At 39.2% G+C, this 27704-nt stretch overlaps 1 protein-coding gene and 1 long non-coding RNA gene across 3 annotated transcripts in view; both read left to right on the top strand.

Annotated features, from left to right (window-relative positions):
* The first annotated feature begins 2880 nt into the window (after positions 1–2880).
* SMURF2 (SMAD specific E3 ubiquitin protein ligase 2) overlaps positions 2881–27704 on the top strand; it is a 116955-nt gene continuing 92131 nt past the window's right edge. For both annotated transcript variants that reach the window (XM_058705843.1, XM_058705844.1), the window contains exon 1: positions 2881–2983. In XM_058705843.1, coding sequence (XP_058561826.1) covers positions 2932–2983 — 52 coding nt within the window. In that variant the 5' untranslated portion in view covers positions 2881–2931. The remainder of the gene's footprint in view (positions 2984–27704) is intronic.
* On the top strand, positions 18854–20923 carry LOC131498519 (uncharacterized). Its single transcript, XR_009255454.1, has 2 exons — positions 18854–20446; positions 20661–20923. It is a non-coding gene; the product is annotated as an uncharacterized LOC131498519 (long non-coding RNA).

Below are 27704 nucleotides of genomic sequence, written 5' to 3' on the forward strand. Positions count from 1 at the left end.
TACTTAAGAGTCTCTTAATGTTCATCTGTTTTGTATCTTAAAGTCCTCATATGAGTGAACTCATATGGTATTTGTGTTTCTCTAATTTTGCTTAGCATAATGCCCTCTAGTTCCATCCACATAGTTGCAAATGACAAGATTTCTTTCTTTTTGATTGCCGGGTCATACTCCATTTTATATATATCACACATCTTCTTTATCCATCCATCTGTCGATGGACATTGGGCTCTTTCCATACTTTGGCTACTGTCGATAGTGCTGCTAACAAACATTGGGATGCATGTCCCTTTGAAACAGCATACCTGTACCCCTTGGATAAATACCTAGTAGTGTAATTGCTGGGTCTAGGGTTGTTCCATTTTCAATTTTTGAGGAACCTCCATACTGTTTTCCAGAGTGGCTGCACCAGTTCGCATTCCCACCAGCAGTGCAAAAGAGATCCTCTTTAGGGGCGCCTGGGTGGCGCAGTCGGTTAAAGCGTCCGACTTCAGCCAGGTCACGATCTCGCGGTCCGTGAGTTCGAGCCCCGCGTCAGGCTCTGGGCTGATGGCTCGGAGCCTGGAGCCTGTTTCCGATTCTGTGTCTCCCTCTCTCTCTGCCCCTCCCCCGTTCATGCTCTGTCTCTCTCTGTCCCCCCCAAAAAAAAAAATTTATAAAAAAGAGATCCTCTTTCTCCACATCCTCGCCAGCATCTGTTGTTGCCTGAGTTGTTCATGTTAGCCATTCTGACAGGTATGAAGTGGTATCTCACCTCCTTTGAATTTCTAGTCTAACTTGTAGAACTTTATATAATTTTTTGGATACTTTAATTGTAGGGCTGTAGCCAGACTGATGTGATTCTCTTGGAGGTACTTCATCTGGAGAATGAAGAGACATTACTAATAAATTAAAAGTAACGACCTGGGGCGCCTGGGTGGCTCCGACGGTTGAGCGTCTGACTTCGGCTCAGGTCGTGACCTCACAGTTCCTGAGTCCGAGCACCACGTCGGGCTCTGTGCTGACAGGTCAGAGCCTGGAGCCTGCTTCAGATTCTGTGTCTCTCTCTCTCTCTCTCTGCCCCATCCCCACTCATGCTCTGTCTCTCTCTATCTTAAAAATAAACAAAACATTAAAAAAAAAAAAAGTAATGACCTGACACTGAGTTAGCATTAAAATATATTAGACTTTACTAAATTTTAAATTTTTTTTAACGTTTTTTTAATTTATTTTTGAGACAGAGAGAGACAGAGCATGAACAGGGGAGGGTCAACAAGAGGGAGACACAGAATCTGAAACAGGCTCCAGGATCTGAGCTGTCAGCCCAGAGCCCGATGTGGGGCTCGAACTCACAGACAGCGAGATCATGACCTGGGCCAAAGTGGGCCGCTTAACCGACTGAGCCACCCAGGTGCCCCAGACTTTACTAAATTTTAAAATTGCATTAATAACAACCTTAAGCAAAACTAACAAAGCGCATATAAAAATCTCCCGTCTCCCCCAGTTATTCTTAGTTTTCATTGCCCTAGATACTTTTGCATGCATACAACCTTTTGTTCTGCTTTTAAACTTTATTTGTAAACTGTTCATTTCAAGCTATTATATGATTTTCATAATTACTATTTAAACGGCTGCATAAAAATCGATGTGGATGATGTAATATCATTCATCAGGAGGCTGCTCATTCATTCCCCTTTTGTTCTTAACTGAACTTTGCAAAGAACATCTTCTGTATTATTATATATCAAGAATAAATTCCCAAGAGTGCAATTACAGGGTCAAAGGGTAAGGTACACTCATTTCATTTTCTATTTTTCCTCCTGAGATAACGAAATACAGTACTGTATGAAAAGCTTTTCATACATTGCTCTCCAAGGTTTATCATGTTGATACGCCTTTCAAGCATTATTATCAATCTCCTATCCTTGCACTACAGCTGGAAAAAGAGCCAGAGCAAGCAGGTAACCTGATCCCGTTCACCAGGTGAGTCCTGGATGGAGGTGGCAACTACCGTACCAGGAGCAAAACATCCCAGGAGATTTGCATTAGCCCTCGGTACGAGAACAGTGTCTTTTTCCTCACCCCAGCGACGCTAAATTCCCGAGGGCAGCGGACTCGGTTCCAACCTTGCTCGCCTCAGTCTCTCTGAGCGTCCTGCACGCAGTAGGCGTCTAATAAATGCAATCTGCGGTGCACGGACAAAAGCTCTGCCTTAAGTGGGCAGGACACTAAGCCCCTCCCGGTGCCACAGAGCTCCGCGCCGCCACTTTGTTCTTTTGCCCTCTCTCTCCCCCAAGTTCTGTGTGGGACCCTCGGCTGCACCGAGCAGCACCGCCCCCCACCGCCAGAGCCCAGGCCCGCCCGGGCTCCGCGCCCCCGCGCCCCGGGCACCCTGCGCGCGCCCGCCCAGGCCCCGCCCCTCCGGCCCCGCCTCCCGTCTCCTCCCCGCCCCTCGGAGCCGACGAGTGGCGGCGGCGGCCCCAGGACCCGGCTCCCTCAGACAAGAGGGCGGGTGGAGGAGGAAGCGGCCGAGCCCCGAGTCTTGCTCCGGCGCCGCCGAGCACCGCCCGCCTCGGCCGAGCAGCGCCGTCGGCTCCTGGGCCTCGCCGAGCCGAGGGAAAGGCGGAGGCGGCTGCGTGCGGGCGGCGGGGGCGCGGGCGGAGGCGGCGCGGCCGGCCGCGGCTGCCGCTTTGTTGTGCGGCCCGGGCCGAGGAAGGAGAAGTGGGAGGAGGGGGGAGCTCGGCGTCCCGCTCCCTCCGCGGCTCATGGCGACGACGCTCGGCACATCCGGGACCCTCCGGCCGTGGCGGCCGCGGCGCCGGCTGCTCGGGCCCCAGCCCCGGCCGCTGTGGTGACTCCGCCGCGCCTCGCCGTCGCCCCCGCCCCGCCCGCCGGCCCCGGGCCCCGCGCCGCGGCCGCAGCCCCGCCGCCGCCGCCGCCCCCGCCGCCGGGGACATGTCTAACCCTGGGGGCCGGAGGAACGGGCCCGTCAAGCTGCGCCTGACAGGTGAGGGGGGCGGCGGGAGCCGGGCCGGGGCAGCCTTGGGGTGGGCGAACCGGCGGGGGGTGCCTGTGGCCTTGGGAAGGGCCAGGGTCGTGATCAATGGTGAGTTGGGGGTCGGGGACGTGGGAAGGCCTAGTTCAGGGGGAGTAATGGCAAAACCACTCGCCCTTGTGGGTAAATTCTTTAAAAAACCGACGGTGTCTCGGGGGTCTTTTGTTGAGGGAGGGCTGCTCCGGTTGGAATCGCAGGCGGAGTGGAGGTCGGAAAGCCTTGGCCGAGGAGCACGACTCTCTCCCGGGCCTCGGGGAGCAACCCCTGGGTTGCTGCCCAGGTGGGGTCGTCGCGGGGATGAGGAGCTCCTGTGGCGGGGATTATTGAATCCGGTCGCTGACTGCGCGCAGTAAACACTCCTTAAAGATGGAGCGCTTAACGGGAGGGTGTGTGTGTGTGTGTGTGTGTGTGTGTTCCCTGCTTGTTAACTTGTTCGCCCACTTATGCCCGCGTGCAAAACCTTCATTCTCTGCCGCCAGCCACAGCAGCTGGTGCCGCACACCTGAAACGCACGACTCGGGGAACGGTGGAGACCGAGGTGGATGATTTTCCGGTGTGTCCGCCTGATCGGACGACTCCGGCTCATTGTACACTCTGTGTTTTGGAAGTGTTTGATTGTAGGGTAGCATGTTTTGGGTTGTTCCTTGTAGGCCGCAGAACTTGTGTCTCACTTCTAACTCCAGACCTGCTTTGAAAACACACTTTTTTTTTTTTTTTTTTTTTTTTGGTGGACATTTCTAAGTATGTGCTCATATAGACTTGCAAGCGAAGTTTTCTCCCTCCCCACCTCCTCCCCTTCCCTTTTCTAAATGGAAAAGAATGTCTGGAGGGGTTGCTAGGTAGGAGGCTTCTCTCTTACAGAGTGCTTATGATTCCAAGTGCATTAAATCTTTGACATTACAGGTACACTTTGCTTACACAGTGCCGTTTTTGGTATTCTTACATGGTCGTGTCCCCCCATTTTAAGGACAAAATTATTTTTGATTTGAAAAGTGGAATTGAAATCAGTGTAATTATCCTGGTTTTACCATTCACTAAGTTATCCACGTCGATGTTCGAATGTGTGGTGAGAAAGATGGTTTTTCTTAAAGGTCTGGGTGTGTGTGTGTGTGTGTCTTTGTGTAAGACTAAACTGTAATTATGTTTGCCTACAGTGGACGTAGAGATTTATACGGACTAATTTTGTAATTGAATGCTTGTGTGTCACATCCCAGTCCACTGGCTGAACTTTACAGATAAAAACTTGCAGTGAACTTGGTTTTTGAGAATTTAGCCTGACTGTAAATTGGCTGCAACTTAAAAAATATATTACTTTTATGACAGTGTTACTTTTCCTAGGGAAAATTGCAAAGAATCATTAACTGAGTTGCTCTTTAAAAAGAATTTTTTTTAACGTTTATATTTGAGAGACAGAGACAGAGGGTGGGCAGAGAGAGGGAGACGCAGAATCTGAAGCAGGCTCCAGGCTGTCAGTACAGACCCTGACGCGGGGCTCGAACTCACAAACCGTGAGATCATGGCCTGAGCCGAAGTCAGACAGTTAACCAACTGTGCCACCCAGGCGCCCCTTCAGTGAGTGGTTCTCAATGGAAAACCTGGATTGGGGATTCCCCGCCCCCCTCCATTTCCCCCATTCAGTTTCCTTGTTTTCTTATGAAACCTTTATTAGGGATCTTTGTTGCTTTAGAGTTTATCTACAGCTGTTCCTCTGTGGACTCAGTGCTGTGTCAGTCATGGGAAGAACCTGTGATTCCAGGTTTGCAGAAAGCATCGGAAATAGGCTGTTGGCCATTTACTTCTTTGCAGGCTATATGCATAATGAGAAAATGAGGGAGAAAACAGGTATTTTAATTTTTTAAAATGAGTTTGAGATTTTTACTGTGACTCAGTAGATCTTAAAGTGTTTATCTGTGGTTTCCTTACAGCCTATGCTACATTATAAGAATTCGTGAGTTCACTTAGGAGAAAAGATGACACTTCTTTTTTGCGGGGGAGAGGACACATTGGACTAAATTTGTAGAGTGATTTTGTATTTTTAGATTTTTCTGAGGAATATTAAATACACTGTGTCCCCTTGATTGTAAAAACAGTTGGAGGTACTCTCAATTTTTTAAAACCATTGGGAATTTGTCTCTGTCATATTTCAAGAAAAAATTGTTCAAATAATAAAAACATTGCCCTCTACTTTTTGGTTACATTTGGTGGATTCTCTTCTGTTTTGCCAGGAAAGTTAACTTCTATTTTTTTCATTTTAGTCCATTTACAAATTAGATGGTATAGATTTTAACAAATAGATTTCAAGAGCTGGATTCAATTAGCAGCTTTTTAGGACATAAACATTAAAGGGTTAGATGGAAAAGATTGTTTTGACTGACTGGATAAATGACAGGGCTGTGTTTGATGTGCGTCCAGGAATTGGTCTGGAGCTGGTGCCCAACTTTTCAGTCCATCTTGAGAAGCCAAATAAAATATTTAACCTAGGCCTCGTTTTGTTTAAAAAAAAAAAAAAAGTTGATTCTTTGTTAAGACCTTAAGAAATGTTTGGCATACCTTTAGACTAAGTGTTTAATAGTTTGTTTAGATCCGGGTTCCCTAATAGAGGAAGATCACTAAAAAAAATTAAAAAGGCACATCCCAGAGTGGATTTTTATTTGGTTTATAATACACTTGGGCTGTAAGATGCTTTAAAATTATTGTTCTTTGCTTTAAGTCAGTACCATACTAGTATTTTAAATTTATAGAGTGCCTTTGATTCCAAGGTGCTTTATGAACTGTACTTACTCAATTATATCTTTAACATTAGAGCTGTCTCTTTCCTGAAAGGTGTAAACAATTTTTGCCTGATGACGTGCATGCACACACACGCATACACATTCTCTCTTTCTCTCCCTCACTTTCTCTCTCTCTCTCTCTCTCTCTCTCTCTCACACACACACACACACACACACACACACACACACACACTGAAGAAGAAATATTTGAATCACGAGATCTCTGCCCATGACAGATATTATACTTTCCCCTGTATTAGTCCTTAGCCCACAATCACCTAGTGAATTGTTTGGTATTTTTGGTGCTAAGAAGGTAGGGTTAATTGAATCCCACATTTGAGATTCCTCAGGCCATTGGTGGTTAAAATCTGATTTGGTTCATCAAGTTACTTCGGTTCTTATGACACATTAACACTTAATCATTAAAATGGGCTGAATGGTAAAGCTACCAATTTCAACTATTTCTATAGAAAATTGGTTAGAAAATGTAAAATTTGTATACATGATACTTATGAATATCTGATACAGGCTTTTCTTACAATGCTTTGGATAGAAGATATTATTTGTATTTAGTTACTATAAAAAATTTGGGGCAATTTTTTTTATATCATTGATGTTTTTGAGAACCAAAGACTCAAAAAAGCAGTTTAGTATAATTTCTAATATTTAAGTGTCTTAGATATGGAGAAATAACTGACTTACTTCTCCAGAACATATATTGCAAACCTTTTTGTAATTTAAATGTTTTTATATGCAGTTCCTCATGTTATTTATAAAACCCTTGGAAGTAATGAGGTTAACCCTGTGTGTAGCTTGAGGAAAATCAACATTAAAAGTCTCAGTTTAGATATGCTGGTATCTTAGTATTGTTTTATTGTATATTTTATTGATTCAAGGCCTTAAAAATTACAACCTGAATTGTGTCTCACGGGTTTCTAATTAAGGGTGCTTGTAATTTGAGTGTCCCCATTTTATTTTCTTGGTTTCTAAGGTAGCTTAAGCTCCTGACTTTTCTCTTAAGTTACCTCTTCTAGTCCAACACTCAGACATGCAGTTGAACCTGTGTAGGTGCCTCATGTAGTTTGGTTTGCATTGGTGAGTAAAGGGTGTGTATGTGTTTTAATCATGGATTCTACTTTTTTCCTGTTGGTGGAACTGTAACTATCATAATATATACTAGCATGTCTTTTATTTAGCTTATTTATCATTTAGCATGTAACTCAATTTTCAAGGTAAGTGAAGGGCCACACTTTAGGCACACAAGATTTCTATTGTCGCCATTTTTGATGTCTTTTAAAGATTTTGAAGGTTTTCAAAAGTTGTAATATGTCCTACTTTTTTCATGTAGACCATATTTAACAGAACTTAATGTTTTATTTATGATTTGGTATCATTATGAATATAAATTATGGTATTGTAATGTGTAGTATGAGGATATCATCATGGTGTATACAGAGAACTGTTTGACCCTGGCTACATGGCAGTATGTTGTTTAACCCCATTCTTACTACTTTTTCTCTTTTTGCTCTCGTTTTTTGTTTACTGTTACTTTCTCTGTTCTAAGAAGGCTAGACCCTTGAAATACACTGTTGTAATCAGCATTGTGTGTTTCTGTATGACTGACATATATTAAATGCTTATTAAGTGCCAGACATTGTACCAAGTTTATATCTTTTATCACTTTTAATTCTCCAAGAGGTAGCTCCAAGAGGTAGGAAAAAACTTGGAGAGGTTAAGTACATGTCAGAATCCCAAGTTGTCTGTCTAGAGAGCCTGTTACAAACGTCTAAGATTTTGTGTGGAAAAATAAAATATACATTCCATTTATTTGGAATTACCCTTGCCCTTGAGATTCTGGCTCATCTTTTAAGGTTCAACTCAAAGCTTACCCTTATCCCTAGAACTTTCCTTGACCTGAATTGGCCTTTCCTCTGTGACTAAGAGGCTCTTCCTCTAGTGTCAGACCCAGCTCACTGAAGGGCATTTGTTGTTTCTATGCTGTCAGCTCTGGGAAGCCAGAGTCTTTGTTTCGGCTTGGATTGAGGGTTTTTGGCATTTTATTGAATGAACACTGGAGGCGTAGAAGTATTTCTCTGTCATTCTATATGTGTTCTTTGTGGCTAATGCACTAGGTATGAGTGGCAAGAATTGAGGCTATAGACAGGGACCAACCCATTTAGGAACTTGTTATATTTTGCCAAGGTTTTTTGTTTTTTTTTTTTTTTAGGAGGAAGGATTGTAAGCTTTCATATCTTTGATGTTTAGAAACATTATTCTTGGGTGGTGCTTGGGTGGCTCAGGTCATGATCTCATGGTTTGTGAGTTCGAGCCCTGTATTGGGCTCGTGCTGACAGTGCAGAGCCTGCTTGGGATGCTCTCTGTCCTTCTCTCTCTGCCCCTCCCCCACTTGCACTATCTCTCTCTATCTCAAAATGATACACTTTAGAAACATCAATCTTGAGGCAATGGGATGATGGGCTGGGATGGGAACTCTGAAGACTGCTTTTAGGATAACCAGTTAAGAGGATGCTACAAAACTGGTTCTTCTTTTTTTCTTGTTCTAATTTTTGTTTCTAAATTTTTATTACAGATTATTGCCCTAAACATCTTGGTGTAGATAACTTTTTTTTTAAGGATTATTTTTCTAGGATATTTCCATAGAAAGAGTGCTTTGCGTTAAAGAGTGTGAATCTTTTGTAAGTTCTTGATAAATTTTTCCTCATGCTGCTTCCTGTAAGAATTGTGCCTGTTTAGGGAAGCAATGAATAAATAAACATACATTTTTATAATACTGTTGCAAGCATTGGCTCTTGTTTTTAAAATTTTTTGCTAATTTCATGGAATACAGTATTTAAACATTAACTTGTGAAGTTGAATATTTTCCTGTTTATTATATTTATTTTTGTTGACTTGCTTGGCCTTTTCCTACTTGTCTGTTAGGGCCTTCGTATTTTTCTTAATGATTTGCCTGAGAATTAAAAAGATGTTAATTTGTTGTTATATTTGCTACAAACATTTTCCCCAGTCTGTTATTTGACTTTTAATTCTGGCCATTTTTGGACATGCACAAATTTGTTGTTTTAGTTAGGAGTCAAATCTGTTCAACTTTTCTTTTGTTTTTCTTATTCTATTATTTGGAAGGCCTTTTCCGTTAAGAAGTTTAGTAAGTATTTAAGTACATTTTATTTTAGTGTTTCTAAAAAATGGTTTAGGAAGATATTCCTTCCCCCCACCCCCGCCCCCAGTTTCTGTTTAGTCATCTCATCATTATTTATTAACTAATTCTTCCTCTTCACAGTCATGTGCTATCTTTTTAGTTATGTTAAATTAGTTATAATAGAGTCAGGTTATCTCTTGTTCACTGCCATACTCTTTTCGTTATTATAGCTTTATAATTTAGTTTAATACGCTCATTGTGATGGAATTTTTTTTTTTTTTTGCTATTTTTACTTATTTGCTCTTCCACATGAATATTAAACTTGTCAGGTTTAAGAAGAAATTTCCTTGGTGTTGTAATTAGAATTGCCTTGCTTTGGAGGGAAAAAGAGGCATTTAAGTGTACTTAATTTCCTTCCTAGGAGGACGCTATTATTTTACATTTATTTAAGCTTTTGTCTGTATTGCTCAGGACAGTTCAGGTATTTTCTATGTTTGAATGTAATTCCAGCTAATTTATATTTGTGACATTTTCATTGTATTTTCTAATTTTAGTTATTATATTTAGGAACACAGCAATAGGTATTTTGCTTGATTAGAGCAATTTTGTTGCAAGCTAATCCTGTTAGTATTTCACTGAATGCTAGTTTTCTGGGTATGAGTACTTGGCATTTTTTACAGTAAAATCTTTACATTTAAAACATTTCTTTTGAACTTTTCCACTAATGTATAATTAATTGAACAAAAAGAGGAATTTTATGTTTGTTTTAGAATAGCTTCTGAAGGCTTGAACTGCTTTTTTTTTTTTTTTTTTTTTTTTTTTAAAGGAGGTTCCAGGCTGGGTGCAGGGCTGGAACTCACAACTCTGAGACCAAGACTTCAGTTGATACCAAAAGTTGGATGTTTAACTGACTGAGCCACCCAGGCAGTCCTGGCCTACTTTTTTAAAAACCACATTTGATACACTAAGAAGTATTGATGTGTATCTTAAGTTTAACAGTTTGATTTCTTACTAAAAATTGACAGCAGACATAAAACTCAAGTTTTAAAATAAATCTTGGGGCTCCTGGATGGCTCATTTGGTTGAGTTGGACTCAACTCAAGGGTTGGTCGGTTGGACTCTTGATTTGGCTCAGGACGTGATCTCCCAGTTGGTGGGATTGAGCCCCCAGTCAGGCTCTGTACTGACAGTGTGGAGCCTGCTTGGGATTCTCTCTCCCTTTCTCTCTGCCCCTCCCTTGCTTGCACTCTCTCTTTCTCAAAATAAATAAACATTAAAACAAAGCAAAACAATAAATAAAATAAGTCTTGATGATAATGAATCTAATAGTACCTAAAATGTTAGGTAGGATTTAACTACATAGATTGCATAAAGGTTATTTTTCCCAGAAAGTTTCCTTATGCCCCTTCACAGCCAGTCTCCTCCTATCCCCAGTCCTTGACAACAACCACTTTACTTTCAGTCACTAGGGTTTTGCCTTTTCTAGAATTTTATGTCAGTGGAATCCTACAGTATGTAGTCTTCTGGCCCAGACCGCTTTCACTTACCATAGTGCTTACCATAGTGCTTTTGAGATCCATCCATCTTGTGTATCAGTTGTTTGTTTCTTCTTATTCCTGAGGAATGTTGCATTGTGCATGTATGGCTGATTTTGTTTGTCCATTCACAAATATCCACAGATATTTGTTCTTTCCAGTTTTTGGCCGTTACAAATAAAGCTGCTGTGACCATTCTCTTTGCGCGAACATGTTTTAATTTCTCTCCAGTAAATGATTAGGGTTGTTGGGTCATATGGTAAATATGTGTTTAACTTTTAAAAAAATCTGCTAAAGTGATTTTCAAAGTTGTGCCATTTCCAGCAGCGATGCGTAAGAGTTCCAGTCGCTCCCAATCCTCGCTAACACTTGAACACGTACTATTGTCGTCTTTGGTTTTAGCCATTCTAATTGATGTGTAGAGAGATTTCACTGTAGCTATGATTTTAATTCCCTTATTGACCTGCAGGGTTCAGCATCTTTTCATGGACTTACTTGCCATCTGTTTATCTTTGGTGAATATCTGTTCAAATATTTTGCTCATAATTAAAAATTTTTTTTCATTAAGTTGTGAGATTTCTTTTTGTATTCTGGATACAAGTCCTTTATCAGATATGCGTTTTGTGAATATTTTCTTCTGATTTGGGGCTTTCCCCCAATAGTGTTTCAAAAAAGCAGAAGTTTTTGAATTTTGATTGAGCCTAGTTCATCAAGTTCTCATTTATGATTCATGCTTTTTATGTCCTAAGAAATTAAAAAAATTTTTTTTTAATGTTTATTTTTGAGAGAGAGACAGAGACACAGAGCATGAGTGGCGGAGGGGCAGAGAGAGAGGGAGACACAGGATCCGAAGCAGGCTCCAGGCTCTGAGCCGTCAGCACAGGGCCTGACGCAGATCTCGAACCCATGAACTGCCAGATCATGACCTGAGCTGAAATCAAAGAGTCGGACACTTAACCGACTGAGCCACCCAGGCACCTCATAAGAAATCTTTTCTTAATCCACAGTCCTAAAAGTTTTCTCCTGTATTATAATTTTAGCTTTTACATTTACATCTGTGGCTTTTCTAAAGTTAATTTTTAAATATGATGTGAGAGGTAATGGTCAAGGTTTTTCCCCCCCTCATATGGGTATCTGATTTTCCTGGTGGCACTATATGTTCACATACCTTTGTTTCTTCCATTGCATTGTCCTGGCACCTTGGCTGAAAATCAGTTGACAATATATATGTAGATCTATTTCTGGACTCTGTTCTGGTTCTTTTAGCTATAATTCTTTTGTTTTTTGTTTTTGTTTTTAATTTGAGAGGGGGAGGTGAGGGAGGGGAAGAGGGAAAGAGAGAATTCCAGGCAGGCTCCACGCTCAGCACAGAGCCCAGTGTGGGGCTTGATCCCACAACCCTGGGATGATGATCTGAGTCAAAATCAAGAGTGCAGCGCTCAACTGACTGAGCCACCCAAGCGTCCCACTTTTTGCTGTAATTTTGTCCTTTCTAAGTTTATCATTTATGAGCCACACTTTCTTGATAACTATAGCTTTAAGTCTTCTGATTTCAATGATTAAAAAGTTTTTCATAGACATTTTGATAACAGTTTAATAAGCATAATTGAGTCTTTAATTTAGAATTTTATAATGCGTTGGAGCCATTATTTCATTTACTCAACCAACAAATATTTATCAATTTCTTGACGTTTGTAGGCATTGATTATTTTTATTATATAGTACCATGAATGGAGATGTAAGAAATTAGAATAAACTTAGATTAGGGTCTGTATTTTTCTCCTGAAAATTTCTGTTATGGACTTTGAAAAAATTTATTATTTTAGAGCTTGAGTGGCAAAGAGGGACAGAGAGAGAGAATCTTAAGCAGGCTCCATGTTCAGTGCAGAGCTTGACACAGGGCTCAATCCCATGACCCTGGCATCATGACCTCAGCCGAAATCAGGAGTTGGATGTTCAACTGACTGAGCCACCAAGGTGCCCCTAATTTATAACTATTTTATTTCTTACTGATTGAAGTGAATTGCAACAAGTGTGAATTAACAAGGGATGCCTATTTATGAGTTATCAGCCCCTTCAGATCATTTTTGGGAAAAAGTGGGATAAAAAGAATAAACATAAAGAATGGAGCAATAGAAAGGAAATGACATATTGTTACAAGTGTGTTGGGTTCTGGGTATTTTTCGGGTTGCATTATATTATGAGCAAGTATTTTCTGCAAGACCAAGAAAGTTAATTTTATTAAAATCTAAGCCGACTTTTTTATTTGACCAAAATACATTCTTAGGAACTGTCACAAAACAGACATCCATAATGTAGATCTTATTTACTCTGTAAGATATACTTGGTAATTTTTGGGAGGCAGTTGGAATGTTATAGAAAGACCATAGAACTTGCAGGCAGAAAATTTAGGTTTAGATCCTAGTTAGGCCACTGATAAGCTTTATGCCTTTTATCACCTACTTTCTTGGTGCCTGTGCTTTTAGTTTTAAGGGCATGCTTAAAATGATAATATTACTTATTTTAAGATTCTCCTGGGTGAGAAGTATGTGAAAAATACTGTTCAAGTTGTAAAGTGTTAATGAATTTTGTCATTTTTGACCAAAGACTTTTAAAAATAAGTTAGTCATCGGGTTCCTGGGTGGCTCAGTTGATTGGGTGTCCGACTTCGGCTTAGGTCATGATCTCACGGTTCCTGAGTTTGGGCCCCGCTGTTGTGCTCTGTGCTGATAGCTCAGAGTCTGGAGCCTGCTTCGGATTCTGTGTCTCCCTGTCTCTCTGACCCTCCTCTGCTCATGCTCTGTCTCCCTCTCTCTTAAAAAGTAAATAAACATTAAAGTTAAAAATAAAAATAAATTAGTCATAACCAATTATATGCTGTTATCTGTAGGAGCAACTACAACATTAATAAGGATTAATATAGGTTTCTATTTAATTGATATCATGTCTTATGGGCACAGATGTCTTGTATACCTTGGGGGTGCCCAGTATATCAAAGAAGTCATGTAGTTAGATTAGCCACTGTGTTATAACTTTTGTCATTAACTCATATTGTGAACATTTAGGCAATTAACTGTGCTCTCTTCCCTCCCCTGTACCTATGGTGAAAAGTAGAAGAGCTTTGGAGAATAGTTTGAATAGTTCAGGGTTTTTGGAGGTGGCGGAACTGTGTGGATCCAAATCCAGTCTTTAATGACTTAATACATTTCCCCGTAGTTTGCTGGTACTTTCAAGAATGGCTTGTAGTTTCACCTCTAGTCAGTAGGTGGGGATATTTCGGCACAGGTAGATGTCAGGCTGCGTTAAGACCTATAAAACTGAAACCTAAAGTCCAAATGAATGTACTTGAAATAAATGGAGATGGAGAATTAGAATCTATCATAAGTGACACTGGCATATTTTAGGATAAACTTTATTTTATTTTTTAAAGTATTCTGAGAGAGAGCATGTGCACAAAGGGGGTGGGAGGATGGGGCAGAGAGAAGAGAGAGAGAATTCCAAGCTCCATGCTGTCAGTCAAGCTGTACTGGGGGCTCGATGTCACTAACCCTGAGATCGTCACCTGAGTGGAAATCAAGAGTTGGACACTTAACTGAGCCACCCAGGTACCCCTAGGGTAAACTTTCTTATATAAACTGTATGCTACATGTGTTGTAGGAACAGATACAAAAATTCTTTTTGTTATATTAGAATTGCAAACAGTAGTTAATTCGGTTTTCATTTTTTGTGTATGATCTTATGTCATCAGGCTTTAAATATAACTATTTCCCTGGTGAACAAAGAAAACTTATTGATTGGTCCGATTATTCAGAATCATACGAATTTAATACTATAAGGTTAAATTTTTTAAAAATTGAATTTTGGGAATTTTGTAAAGGAAGAAGTATGAGAATTTTTTTTTAAATTTAAGAAAAGTAAAATGGCATTTAATACATGTGATACATTCAAAATACCATGCCTAAAGCAGTACTTGATACATAGTATATCTTTAGTAAATATTTGTGAATTAAAGAATGATGGAGGAAATTGAAAAAAGCTTACATGGTCTGTAGGACCTCATTTGAAACAAATAATAGGATCTCTTTTTGTGATGTCATTGAATTAACTGACATTTATACCTTAGTAATTTTGACAGAAGTTATGAAGGACAAGAGGACTGAAGTACTCTTTCATCATACTCTGCAAAATTTACTTTTTTTTTTTTTTTAAGATTTTAGGTAATCCCTACACCCAGTGTGGGGGTGAAACTTAATAACCCCGAGATCGGGAGTCACATGCTCTGCCAACTGAGCCAGCCAGGCGCCCCAAAATTTACTTCGTAACAAATATCAGTGTGATATTCACCGCACAGAGATCTGTTTTTGTAGCATCACCTAAGAAAATTCATGTGTATAACACGTCTGTCAATGTTAGGGAGATGATATTTTTCCAGAGCTCTATAGTTTTAAAGTGTTCTCATTTATAATATAAGTACTATTCACATCCCAACTTTATAAGTATTCTGAAACAATGAAAGTGAAATGAGAACCTTTATCTGATGAAATTTTTTATTTTGAAAATTTTTTCTTAAATCTCATGAATAGTAATAGATTTTTGAGGAAACAATTGGTACAACTATTCCAGTTCTGTATAAATGAAGTTAGTTGAACCAAAAGTCCTTTGGAATGAAATATAAATCCTTTTAGAGGTGCCTGGCTGGCTCAGGCAGTGGAGCATGTGACTCTTGATCCTTAGGGTCATGAGTTCGAGCCCCAGATTGGGTGTAGAGCTTACTTAAAAAAGAAAGAAAAAAAGAAATACATTTTAGTTTTGTTACTTTCTATATTTTAGTTTTCTATTTTCTAGTTTTGAATTTTTCTTTTTTTATTTGAGGTAGATAAAAAAGCTTAGGTAGGAAACTAACCTTTTTAGTACTTTAAAATGGGATTGGTGATGATATTTCAAATTTTTTCTGATTTCCAGTTTGGTTAACTCTTAAGTGTGTTTTCTCTAACTAGAAAGAGGATGTGGAATGTTGACAAAAATATTTACATATTCATTCAGGGAACATCTGTTGAGAGTTTTACATGTACCTAACATTGAGGTGTAGGTACTGGGATTTCAAGAAGAGATTTGGACCTTGATCTTGCCTTTGGGGAACTTGCATTATAAACAGAGACAAGCCTTGATGGATGAAGTAACCAGTTAGTGCTAGAGTTAGTGGTACACACAATGAGAGTGGAATACAAGAATGAAGGCCTATGGATAATTTTAAGGGAGCTCAATTTCCAGATTCTAAAGTTGATCAGTCTTTAAAATTTTCTTCTACTTTACAGAAGAAAGGTACGTCTCTTGGCCACCCCAAATAGTACAGTGTCCTGTGGTGAGAAGCATTCCAGGGCATCAAAGAGACAAATCAGAGTACTGGTTGGGTTGTTGAGAAGGCAGTGACTCCAATGACTGATTAACATCTTTTCCCAAGTCAGGTACTCTAGTCCTTAATTTTAAATAAAATCGAAGGACTTGATCAAGTTATTAGCTAATCATTAAAAATAGTTTTCATAAAATATAGAAATGTCAAGTAAATGCCATTATTTTCCAGAAAGTTAAAAAAGTCATGATTATTGTGATTTTTTTTTTTTTTGTCCTGTAACTCAAAGAATTAAAATAATTTGACAGCATGGCTCTAATAAAACTCCTTTCATTCTCATCTACTTATTTATGTGAATAAGTTTTCTTAGCACTGATAGTTATAAAAATGAAAAAAATAGGAATAGAATATTTACAATAAATATTCACTCATAGATATGTGAACTAATTGAAAATAAGAAAACCCTATCCATCTCATGAAGAGATGTATTTCTGCCTCTTTTCCTCCTCCTTCCCCCCCCCCTTTTTTTTTTTTTTTTTTTTTTTTTTTTTGGACTAATTGGTTCTAATCAGGATGCGGGAGAGGTCTATGTATTGTTCGGTTGGTATGTCTCAAGTCTCTTTTACACTGTAACCCCCTCAGCCCCTCCCCCCACCCTGAACTCCTCACTCTTTCTTATGCTTTTCACATTTTCTCCTGTCTCCCAAATTTTTGACAGTGTTGTTTCCTTACTTTCCTTTCTTACTAGTCTTCCTGTCTAATCTACTCACCTATTAAGACACAGCTGAAGCATTATCTCCTCTGAGAAGTCTTCCCAGACTTCCTCAGGCAGAGTTAGGTGCCCCTCTATCAGTTAGAGTCCTGATAGAAAATAGGTAACATTCTCACTATAGGTGAAAGTGAATGTCACGAAGGGACCACTGACAAGAAATGGACAGGGTTACAGGAATACGACAAGGTGTAGTGCAGCGCCTAGGGACTAGCACCATCTTTGGGCTAGCAAGGGCAAAGGAAGAGAGTAGTTACAGGAATCCAGAGAGACCCTCACTCTTGCTTCTTATTCACTGAACCCAGTTTGAAGCCAGGGGGCAAGGGAGCCTAGTTTGTGTAGTCCATAAAAGTCAGCCTCTTGGGACACGAAGTCCTAGGTGAAGGGTGGAGAACGATCTGGAGGAACAAATGGAGAACATCCAGTACACCCTTATTTATATTCCTACAACACTTTAGCACACTTCATTGTGCCATGTATCATACTGACTTAAAATTCCTTGGTTGTATTTATGTTTTCCTCATAGCACTGGGAGCTGCTTTGTAGCTGTGAACTATTTCTTATTCTCATTTGCGTACCTACAGTGCTCATTAGGTATTTGTTAATTAAATGAATAAAAGTTTAAAAAGAGCTGGATGAGATACATAAATTAAAAGGTCTGTCTCTCTTAGTGGTAATGTGTGATGATTCTTTAAAAGAGAGTAAGCCTAATAATTTTTGCATCATTTGGCAGTTTTGATGCTTCTGCAGTAATTGGCTCACTCATTTTAGTTGAAGAGAGGCCAGGGATTGATTTGGTCTGTTAATAAGTAGCTAAATTTAGAAGGATTATAATGCAAGACCCTGAGTTGGCTGCTTGGTGGCGTGGTAAGTATATTTATGCACTTTTATGCACTTTTCTTTTGCTATAGGAGAATCACGATGCAGGGCGAGAATCTATAGAGGCTGTAAGGCTAATTATGTTGACTTTAGGAAGAATGTGCCTTACTAGACTTTCTATGGGTTATGACATAGCTTTTGCAAATAGAGCCGGGCTCTATCAGGAAAATCCTCCCTCATTGCTCACCAAACAAATTTTTTCTCTCCCCCTAATTAGTTGAAGTAATTATCATATTTGCTATAAAGGCTTGTTAGAATTGCTGCATAAAGAATTACCGCAAGGGCACCTGGGTGGCTCAGTCGGCTAAGCATCCGACTTTGGCTCAGGTCATGATCTCACAGTTCTTGAGTTTGAGCCCCCCATCGGGCTCTGTGCTGACAGCTCAGAGCATGGAGCCTGCTTCAGATTCTGTGTCTCCCTCCTCCAATCTCTCTTTTCTCTCTCTTTTCTTTCTCTCTCTCAAGGATAAATAAACATTTAAAAAAATTGCTACAAAACTTAGAGGCCTAAAACACAAATAATAATTTTATTATCTCATGGTTTCTGGAGGTCAGGGGTTTGGGAAGGGTGGTTTTGGCTCAGAGTCTGTCATGTGTTTTATTCAGATGGTGTCTGAAGCTGGAATAGCTGGGGGTAGGCTGGGCATTTGTCTCTCTTCAGGTCATCGGAGAGCCTTTCCATTAGGCCTCTCTGCATAGGCTAGTTTATGGCGGCTCTAGGGCAATCACACTGCTGGCATGACAGGCTTAGGGCACCAGCAGTAGTCCTGAAAATAAGGTAAAGCTGCATCTTCTTTTCTGAAGTAGTCTAGGAAGTCCTTGCTGCATTTTATTGGTTACAAGCAAGTTGGTTCATTACAAGCTCCTCTAGATTCAAGGGGAAAGAACATAGACCTCATCTCTTGATGGAAAAAGGGTCCAAGAATTTGCAGCCATAAAAAATTGTCATAGGAGGCAGCTGTTGGCTATTTCTTTTTGTTTTGTGGGTTGGACTGCATACTCTTTGGTATCCTAATCTACTAGATAGCATTTTTCGGCTTTTATAATTTATTTTATGTTCTGCCTTTGAAGTTTCCAGGAATTTTATTAGAGAACACTTAACAAGTGGCATACTCAACAGCTTCTAGAAGAGTTATGATAGTTTGTTATTAAAGTATATTGGGGTGCCTGGCTGGCTCACTTGGTAGAGCATATGACTCATAATCTCAGGGTCCCATGTTGGGGGTAGAGATTACCAAAAAAAAAAATATGTGTATGTACGTGTGTGTGTATCTATATACATACACATATATGTGTATGTATGTGTATATATGTATGTGTGTGTATATATATGTATCTATATGTACGTATATATATGTATATCTATATGTATGTGTATCTATATGTATGTATATGTATGTATCTATATGTGTGTATATATATGTGTATATATATATGTGTGTATATATGTATGTATATCCATAGATTTTGGTAAAGCATAAAAAAGATAATGGAAACAAAAGCAGACTGGTAAAAAGAAAGAAAGCAGATACTGTTTGAAAAAAATTATGCAAAGATACCAATTCTTTAATTCTCTGGAATGATTTTTATATTGAAAAAATTTTATAGTTCAGGGCTAAAAGTTAAATAATTTTAGTATTCTCCCATCAGATCCATGTTATTTTACTTTAACCTTTTTTAATCCATTCTCCACAGAGTAGCTTCATATGTTTAAAAAAAAAAAAAGTGAATTGGATAATTTTCCTCCCTTCAAATCCTCCAGTGGCTTTCCATTATGCTTTAAATGAAGTAGATAATTATTTGCATAAGATCCTGTACAATCTGGCCTCTGTTGACTGGTCTTTCCTTTGCTCATTATTTTATAATCACATTGATTTTGTTTTAATTTCTTGAAAAGGTCAGTCTCTTTCCCATCTCAAGGACTTTATATGTATTTTCTTTTGTGGGGGGAAGGAGGGATCTTTTTTTTTTTTTAATGTTTATTTTTGACAGAGCATGAGCGGGGGAGGGGCAGAGAGAGAGGGAGACACAGAATCTGAAACAGGCTCCAGGCTCTGAGCTGTCAGCACAGAGCCCGACGCGGGGCTTGGACTCAGACTGCCAGATCATGACCTGAGCCGAAGTCGGACGCTCAACCGACTGAGCCACCCAGGTGCACCTCTTTATCTTGTTGCTTATTTTTATTTTTCTGTGTCATCCTAAAGAATTCCTAAGTATTCTGTCTAAAGTAGCTTCTACCCTCATTGTCTATTGCTATATCCTGTTAACTTCAGAGGATTTAATAAATTCACTTTTGTATTAATTTCTTTACATGATTATTGTCTTTTAAAGGTAAAAATACCTTTAATTTTAGACTAGTTTTAAAACTACAAAGATATGACAGTGTTCCTGTATATTCCATACCCAGTTTCCCCTGTTATTAACTAATCTTACATTAGTATGGTTCATTTATCACAATTAACCAATAATGATACATTATTATTTACTAAAATCCATACTTAAATTTTCTTAGTTTTTCCTAATGTTGGTCACTGTCATTTGTCTTTACTAGATTGGGAGCTCCTGCAGGCAGGGACTGTGTGTGTTTCATTCACCTAATATAATACTAAATAAACACTTGGGAGGTACTCTGTAAATATTTCTTGAAAGAATGACCGCTAGAAAGATGTCTTAGAGTTATAGTCTAATCTCTTTCCCATAGGTGAGTAACTTGCTTAGGGACATCATGTGTGTCTTCTCTAAGTTCCATGGCTAGTTGGCAGGGTGGCTTGTGATATCTAATCTGCTATATATAGAGGTGAGTTTACTATGAATCTCATGAAACTAGCGAAATTCGTGAGACTAATGAAGCTTAACTTTCAAGGTTCTATCAGAGGGCCTGGGAGGGACCCTAGCAATGAGTTCACATGGTCACTTTAAAAAATCTTTAATTGCTGGGGCGCCCGGGTGGCTTAGTCGGTTAAGGGTCCAATTCTTTTTTTAAATTTTTTTTTTTTTCAACATTTTTAATTTATTTTTGGGACAGAGAGAGACAGAGCATGAACGGGGGAGGGGCAGAGAGAGAGGGAGACACAGAATCAGAAACAGGCTCCAAGCCATCAGCCCAGAGCCTGACGCGGGGCTCGTGACCTGGCTGAAGTCGGACGCTTAACCGACTGCGCCACCCAGGCGCCCCAAGGGTCCAATTCTTGATTTTGGCTTAGGTCGTGATCTCACAGTTAGTGAGATCAATCCCTGTGTCAGACTCTGCGCTGTCAGCGTAGAGCCTGCTTGGGATTCTCTCTCTCCCTCTCTCTCTCTGTCCCTCCCCTGCTTGTTCTTTCCTTCTCTCAAAATAAACAAACACTAAAAAAATCTTTTATTGGGATATATTATATACATGGACAAATGCAAAGATCATAAGTGCAGCTTAAGACTTCCTACAAACTTAACACACCTATATAACCAGCTCCCAGATCAAGAAACAGAACTTCTGTACATTATCACATAGTTATGAAGAATTTGCAAATGTAAGATATCCTGAGCACAATCAATTAAGATTGCTGTCTCTTTTTTCACCGACTTCCCCTCTATCATACTTGTCCTCATGTTGGTGGCATTGGAATGGCTGTAGGCATCTAGGACATCTGGTGTGGGGGAAACTGACATTGGGGATACATTTAATTGGGTATCAGCAGGATTTATTTATTTGGTTCATAGTCTGTTCATGTATTGTCAAGGTATTGTTAGCCATCCCAGTATAGGGATAGTTTCTAGGAGTACTCTGTGTTATGTTAACTCACCTGGTATTGTGACATAAATGTGCAGACTTAGGAATGGTACAGTAACATGAATGTGTCCCATGGTATCTGGCACCTGAAGTATGTGGTTAGTGGAGGAAGAGCAAGGTTTGGTGCCAAAAGCCAATTGGTGAATATTCTTCCAAATCTTAAACCTTCGTATGAAAAAGACTGAAGAGTTTTCCCAAGTTTCACCACCATCCTAAAAGTTTACATAACATTACCAATAATGGCCCTGTGCTAGAAGAAATTTTTCTAAGCTGCAAACAACAAGAAAAATAGGTTCAAGTATGCTAGAGGAAGGACTGAATTATTTTTTTGTTATCTCTGTAGAAGTGGCAGTATAAAACTCTTGAGAAAGTGTGATACTGGCACAAACATTGACAGGTCAATGCAGTAGAATTGGGAGTCCAGAAGTAAACTCGTATACTTGTGGTCAGTTGATTTTGACAAGGTTGCCGAGACCATTCAGTGGGGAAAGGTTAGTCTTTTCAACAAATGATGTTGGAAACAACTGGATGTGCACATGGAAAAGAATGAAGTTGAACTGCCACCTCACGCCAGGTGTAAAAATTAACTCAAAATGGGTTAATGTCCTAGTGTAACAGCTAAAACCATGAAAACTCATAGATGGAAATATGATACCTTGGGTAGGAAATGATTTCTTAAATGACACCATAAAGCACAGGTAACCAAACAAAAACCCAACAAATTGGATCTCATTAAAGTTAAAACATTTGTGCCCCATTGGCAAGGATTCTCATACATTGTTGGTGGGAATTGAAAATGGTTCAGCCACTGTGGCCAAAAGTTTGGCCGTTCCTCAAAAAGTTAAACATAGAATTAACATTTGACACAGCAGTTCCATTCCTAGGTATATAATTAAGATAATTGAAAACCCTAGGTTGACACAAAAATTTCATACTAACATTATTCATAATAGCCCAAATAGTTCAGTGGAAGCAACCCAAATGTCCATTAACTGATGAATACACAAAATGTAGTGTATCTATATAATGGAATATTATTCATCCATAAAAGGGAATGAAGTAGTAACGCATGCTCCAGCATCAGTGAATCTCAAAAACATCCTGTGTGAAAGAAGCCAGACACAAAGGGTCACCTCTTCTGTGATTCCAGTTGGCAAATCTGTAGAGACATTAGGTGGATTATTAGTGGGGTTGCTAGGTATGGAGTTTCTTTTTGTGGTGATGGGAATGTTCTGGAGTTAGATAATGGTGGTGGTTGTATAGCATTGGAAATATACTAAAACAAATTGAACTGCACAATTTAAAATGGCATATTTCATGTGATGTGAGTTTTATCTTAATAAAACAGAATGCAAACAATCTGTCATATGGGAAGAAATAAAGAGTATGGGGCTGGAAAACTAGGAAAAAAGGTATTATAGGGCTGTGTAATTAACAAAAATACTGTTGTTTTCTGTTTTTATGATGTGGTATTTGTCAGGTTGTTAAAATTATGATTTTCCTATTTTGAATTGACTGTTAGGTGTGAAAGCAAATTCTACATTCTTATTCTTCAAGTTGGGCCCCTCAAACTATAAACTCCAGGCTTCACAAAACCTGGATGCACCCTAGGATATATATTAGCATCAAATAAAAATCATTCAAGAGCTTTTGTCTTTTTACGCATGGGGGATTGAACAAACATCGATTTCTGTTCTCTCCCAAAACCCCGTTCCATGAGAGTAAGGGGATGAAAACAACGTACACTTATAAGAGCAAAAAGAACAGAAGAGAAAAAAGCAAATACATGATGTGAAAAAAATTCAGGAAAATGGAAGGTGGTTGGAGTAGGTGATTTAGCTGAGAAAGTAGAATATATAAAGTATCTGTAGTTGGATATACCAGATTCCTTGCAGTGTTCCAACTAGTTCATATCTAGATCTCTACAAGAGGCTCAGGAATTGGAGGCACTCTATCTCTGAGGCTGCAGGTGAGATGTAAGGCTGAAAATGGGAAATGGTTTAGTTTGTAGAAGGTTCTCTATGTACTTCATCCCAGGCAGCCAGGTGACTGTTCTTCCTCAGCCCTCATAAAAAGTTAGTCTTACTTTGTGGAGAAAGTGAACCAAACTGGCTGTTTTAGAAAATATTGGACAGCTCCAGAGAAAACACAGATCTCTACTAAGCCTCTTATTGAAACAGGTCACCCTGCCAGGCACCCTACAGTGAAAGTTCTCAGTTGCCAGTGGTGGGGGCGGGGTGGGGGGAGCCTCACCACTGAGTCCTTAAACTTTCAGTTTCACGTAAAGAATTAAAAATGGCACTGACTTCTCATGGGGAGCCTGGGTGGTTCAGTTGGTTGTGTCTGACTCTTTATTTTTAAGTTTATTTATTTTGAGAGAGGGAGGGAGAATAAGTAGGGGAGGAGCAGAAAGGGAGAGAGACAGAATCCCAAGCAGGGTCAGCGTTGAGCCCCATGTGGAGCTCAAACTCACAAACCACGAGATCATGACCTGAGCTGAAATCAAAGTCGAACCCTGAACCGACTGAGCCACGCAGGCACCCCATGTGTCTGACTCTTGATTTTGGCTCAGGTCATGATGTCACTGTAGTGAAATTGAGCCCTGTGTCCAGCTCAGCTCTGGGCATGGAGCCTGCTTAAGATTCTCTCTCTCCCTCTCCTCCCCCCACTGCCCCCTTTCCTTCTTGCTTCCTCTCTCCAAAAAAAAAAAAAAAAAAAAAGCACTGACTTCTCAACAGCAGCATCAGAACTGAGAAAAGAGTTGAGCACTGCCTTCGGTATTCTGAGGGAAGCTGATTTGTAGCCTAGAACCCAATCATTTGTTCCATCAAGTATGAAGGCAGAGTAAAGGTATTTTGCATGCCAGATCTCAAAAAAATCGTGTCCACTTATCCCTTCTTAGCAAAGTACTGAAAGATATGTCTACCAAAATGAGGAAGCATACTATGAAAGAGGAATACATGGGTGATTGTACCCTTGTACACAAAGGGAAAGACAGAAGGAGGCAAAGTCCTAGGACAATAAACCTTAACAGTCCAGGGTAGGAGACTCTCCCTTGAAATTTCATGCAATATCTTGTGTATTTTTTCTTGAGAGAGGGTATATATTGGGACTCTTGTTTATAAATGACCGAAAACCAAACTTGTGAAAATACTTTGGCCAACTATGAACATTATCACTTAAAAATTTTTTTTTAATGTTTTATTTATTTTTGAGAGGGAGAGAGACAGAGAGCACAAGCAGGGAAGGGCAGAGAGAGAGAGAGAGGGAGGGAGGGAGACAGGGAAATGGAGACACAGAATCTAAAGCAGGCTCCAGGCTCCGAGCTGTTAGCACAGAGCCTAACGCGGGGCTGGTAGCTGTGAGATCGTGACCTGAGCCGAAGTCAGACACTAACCAACTGATCTACTCAAGCGTTCCCAACATTATAACTTTTTTAGGATTTAGCAATTCTGTAGGTGAGAGAAATGGTATGCCTAAAAATTTTTGAGTTTGAAAGCCTTTTTTTATTAGGCAGGTTAATCACTTTTACTGTCAGAACTTTTTCCTTTTTCTCTGCTTTGGTCAATTACCCTATGGCTTTATTGCTAAAATACTTGCTAGTAGAAACACTCAAGTTTTAAAGCTGGCCGACAACCAAGTAATTACATTAACCTGGTATGTAGGTATTTAAGAAGTCTGTGGATTGGTTCCAGGTTAGTACTGTGAATCCGTTGACTTGTATGTAAAATTGTATATGCGAACACTTTTTTTTTTTCTTCCTGGTATCAGGTCCAGTTTCATATTACCGAAAAAGTAGTTCAGGGAGGTTAAGTGACTTACAAAGCTATGGTCTCCTCACTCCTGTTCTGGTGTGCATTCCTGTTACATCATGCTGTCTGCAGAGTCCTGAATTAGTGTAGTTTTTATTATATGATTGATTTTAAATTTCTTCAACAGTGTGTTTAACGATTAAGATGAACCTAAGAACTGATGTGGGTTTCTCTTCAGTGATACATTATGTTAAAACATCTGAAAGATTAAAAAAAAATGTGACAACCTAAAATAGACATTTCAAATAGTCCTGAGCATTATGGAAAATAAAAATTTTTACACTTCTGTTTTGCAGAAAAATTCTGGAAACAGTCTTATAGGGTTAAAGTCTGCGTCTCACACACATTTTATAAATACATGTATTTTGGAATTGCTGAAGAATGAGTATTTAGGGACAACCTGGGTTCTTTGTCTACTGTATTGGAACTTTTTTGTAAAAATGTAAATCTCCTTTTTTGCCCTAGTTAGTAATATCTTAATGACTGTTTCAGGATCTTGCATTCTTTAGTTTGCATAATCAGTCTGAATGCATTTTAGCATTGAAGCCTTAAGTAATCTAGGAAATTGGGTTGGACACACATTACATATTCCTAAGCTTTTGGTTAATTTTGGAGATAGAATTTAAGGGCTAGTGTACCTTTCTGTGACATACCCCTTGAGCAACTACTGAGCTTAGTGTTATATCTAGGCGGAAACATACTTGGTAAGGAACTTACTTTAAGTAATTTGTATCAAACCTGTAAGGAGAGTTCAGAGCTTGTTTATTAAATAATAAAACCTGAGTTTAAATCCATTAGGATGTATTTTAAAGGCTGAAATTGTCCGTTTTATAATATCATTTAAGAAAAATTGATTAAAAAATAATAGAGATGTATTTTAGAAGTTTTGAAAATTACTGTAAAGTACTTGAAAAAGAAGACATTACCCAGGGATTACCTTATATTTTGGAATTATATTGAAACATTTTCTTTCGTTAATCATCTGTGGCCCATAAGTGTGCTTTAATAGGGAAATTACTTTAAAAATAGATTTATATTGATAGGCAAAGACATTCTTTGCCTTTTTCTCTATTTAACAGTTTTTACTTTTGCTATATAGTGAGACGGGAAAAGATCAGAGTTCCCTTGGGGTAGTAATTTAGCTTGAACTATGAAGAAGTCTTGCTGCTTGTTCTGCTCTTGTGATTGATTTGAGGTGAGTTGTTACCTGGATTTTGTATATTTTGTACGTAATTATAAAAAATTTAAAAAATGAATGAGCTAAATGTATATGCATGGCAAATTTAGCTTGTACGAAGATTACACAGTGAAATTATTAATTTCCTTCTGCTGCCTAGTTTCTTAATGTGTCTCCTCCAGATGTAATCAGTTACCAGTTTTATTGACTACTGCTGAAGTAGAGGATGCTTGCGGGTTTTGTCCCCTTTTCTTGTTAACCTGTTCTATTCCTTTTGATAGCCTCTTCTGTCCCATTCTCAATCCAAGTCATTCCAGTGTTTTTAGCCTGCTGCTAGACTCAAGCTGTTCTAATCTTCAGGCAGAGAAGCATGAGCTAAAGCAAAGGATATAAAATGCCAAGTTACATGTATGGAGTAGGGTAGGGAGGGGAAGAAACGAAACACCCGAGGTCAGATTGTACAGTGACTTAAATGATAGGCTAAGGAGTCTGGATTTTTTATCCAGTAGGTAGTCAGAAGTTAATAAACATTTCCAAACAAGGGAGAAATTTTGGATTTATAATTAATTCCCCATTCCTCCCAACCCTAACTGTCAAGCCCTGCCTTTTCTGGCAAGCCCTGCCTTTTCTGCTTTGAAATTTCTCTTGACCCATCCCTTCCTTTTCCATTCTTGCTCATTCCACTACCATAAGTCAGTCTTTATTACATCAGACTGAGATTGTTGCTGTAGTTAACAAATGGTTTTTCTGCTTTGAATCCTTGCAGTCCTTTCTGGACATCACTCTCAGATTAATCTTACCGAGAGCTTCACTTTGATCATGTCTTTCTCCTCAGAAAGAAACTTTTAATATCTCCCTGTTGTTGACAGGGTAAGATCCAGACTTCGTCTGCCATTCAGGCCATTCCAAAAAATAACCCGGTCTACCCTTTTTAAAGCCTTCTCTTTTTCCCTTCATTTAACCTAGGTTTTAGAGAACTTGCAATGTTTCTTTTTACCCTCTCATATATCTTGCCCCCTCCATTTAAAAATTTTGTCTGTTTCTTTCCCCTGGGTTATCTCTTCTCTAGTCTCATCTTTACTTATTAAAAATCATACCCATCCTTAGAGTTAAAATTATACCTCTTTTGCACAGCTTCTTCAGATAACTTAGAAGCTAGTTTGAGTTCTTTTTTCTGAAATCTCAGAATTCTTTGCTTGTACTTAAGGCACTTGTTTAATGCTTTCTATTGTGCTTGTTTGTCTTAACTGTGCTTGTTTGCCTTGCTGGATGCTAGAACTTTATGGTGTTTATTTTCCACACACAGTGCCTTCATATACTTGGGTGCTTGATAAATACTTGTTTTGTTAATTGGATTTTCCTATTTTGGACTGACTTTTGTGCTGATGTGTTTTGGTAGTTCAGTTTAACACTGTTTAGCACTAAACACAATTAACACATCTATCTAGTTTGAT

Source organism: Neofelis nebulosa, chromosome 16 (assembly GCF_028018385.1).
Source record: "Neofelis nebulosa isolate mNeoNeb1 chromosome 16, mNeoNeb1.pri, whole genome shotgun sequence".
Classification (NCBI taxonomy): Eukaryota; Metazoa; Chordata; class Mammalia; order Carnivora; family Felidae; genus Neofelis; species Neofelis nebulosa.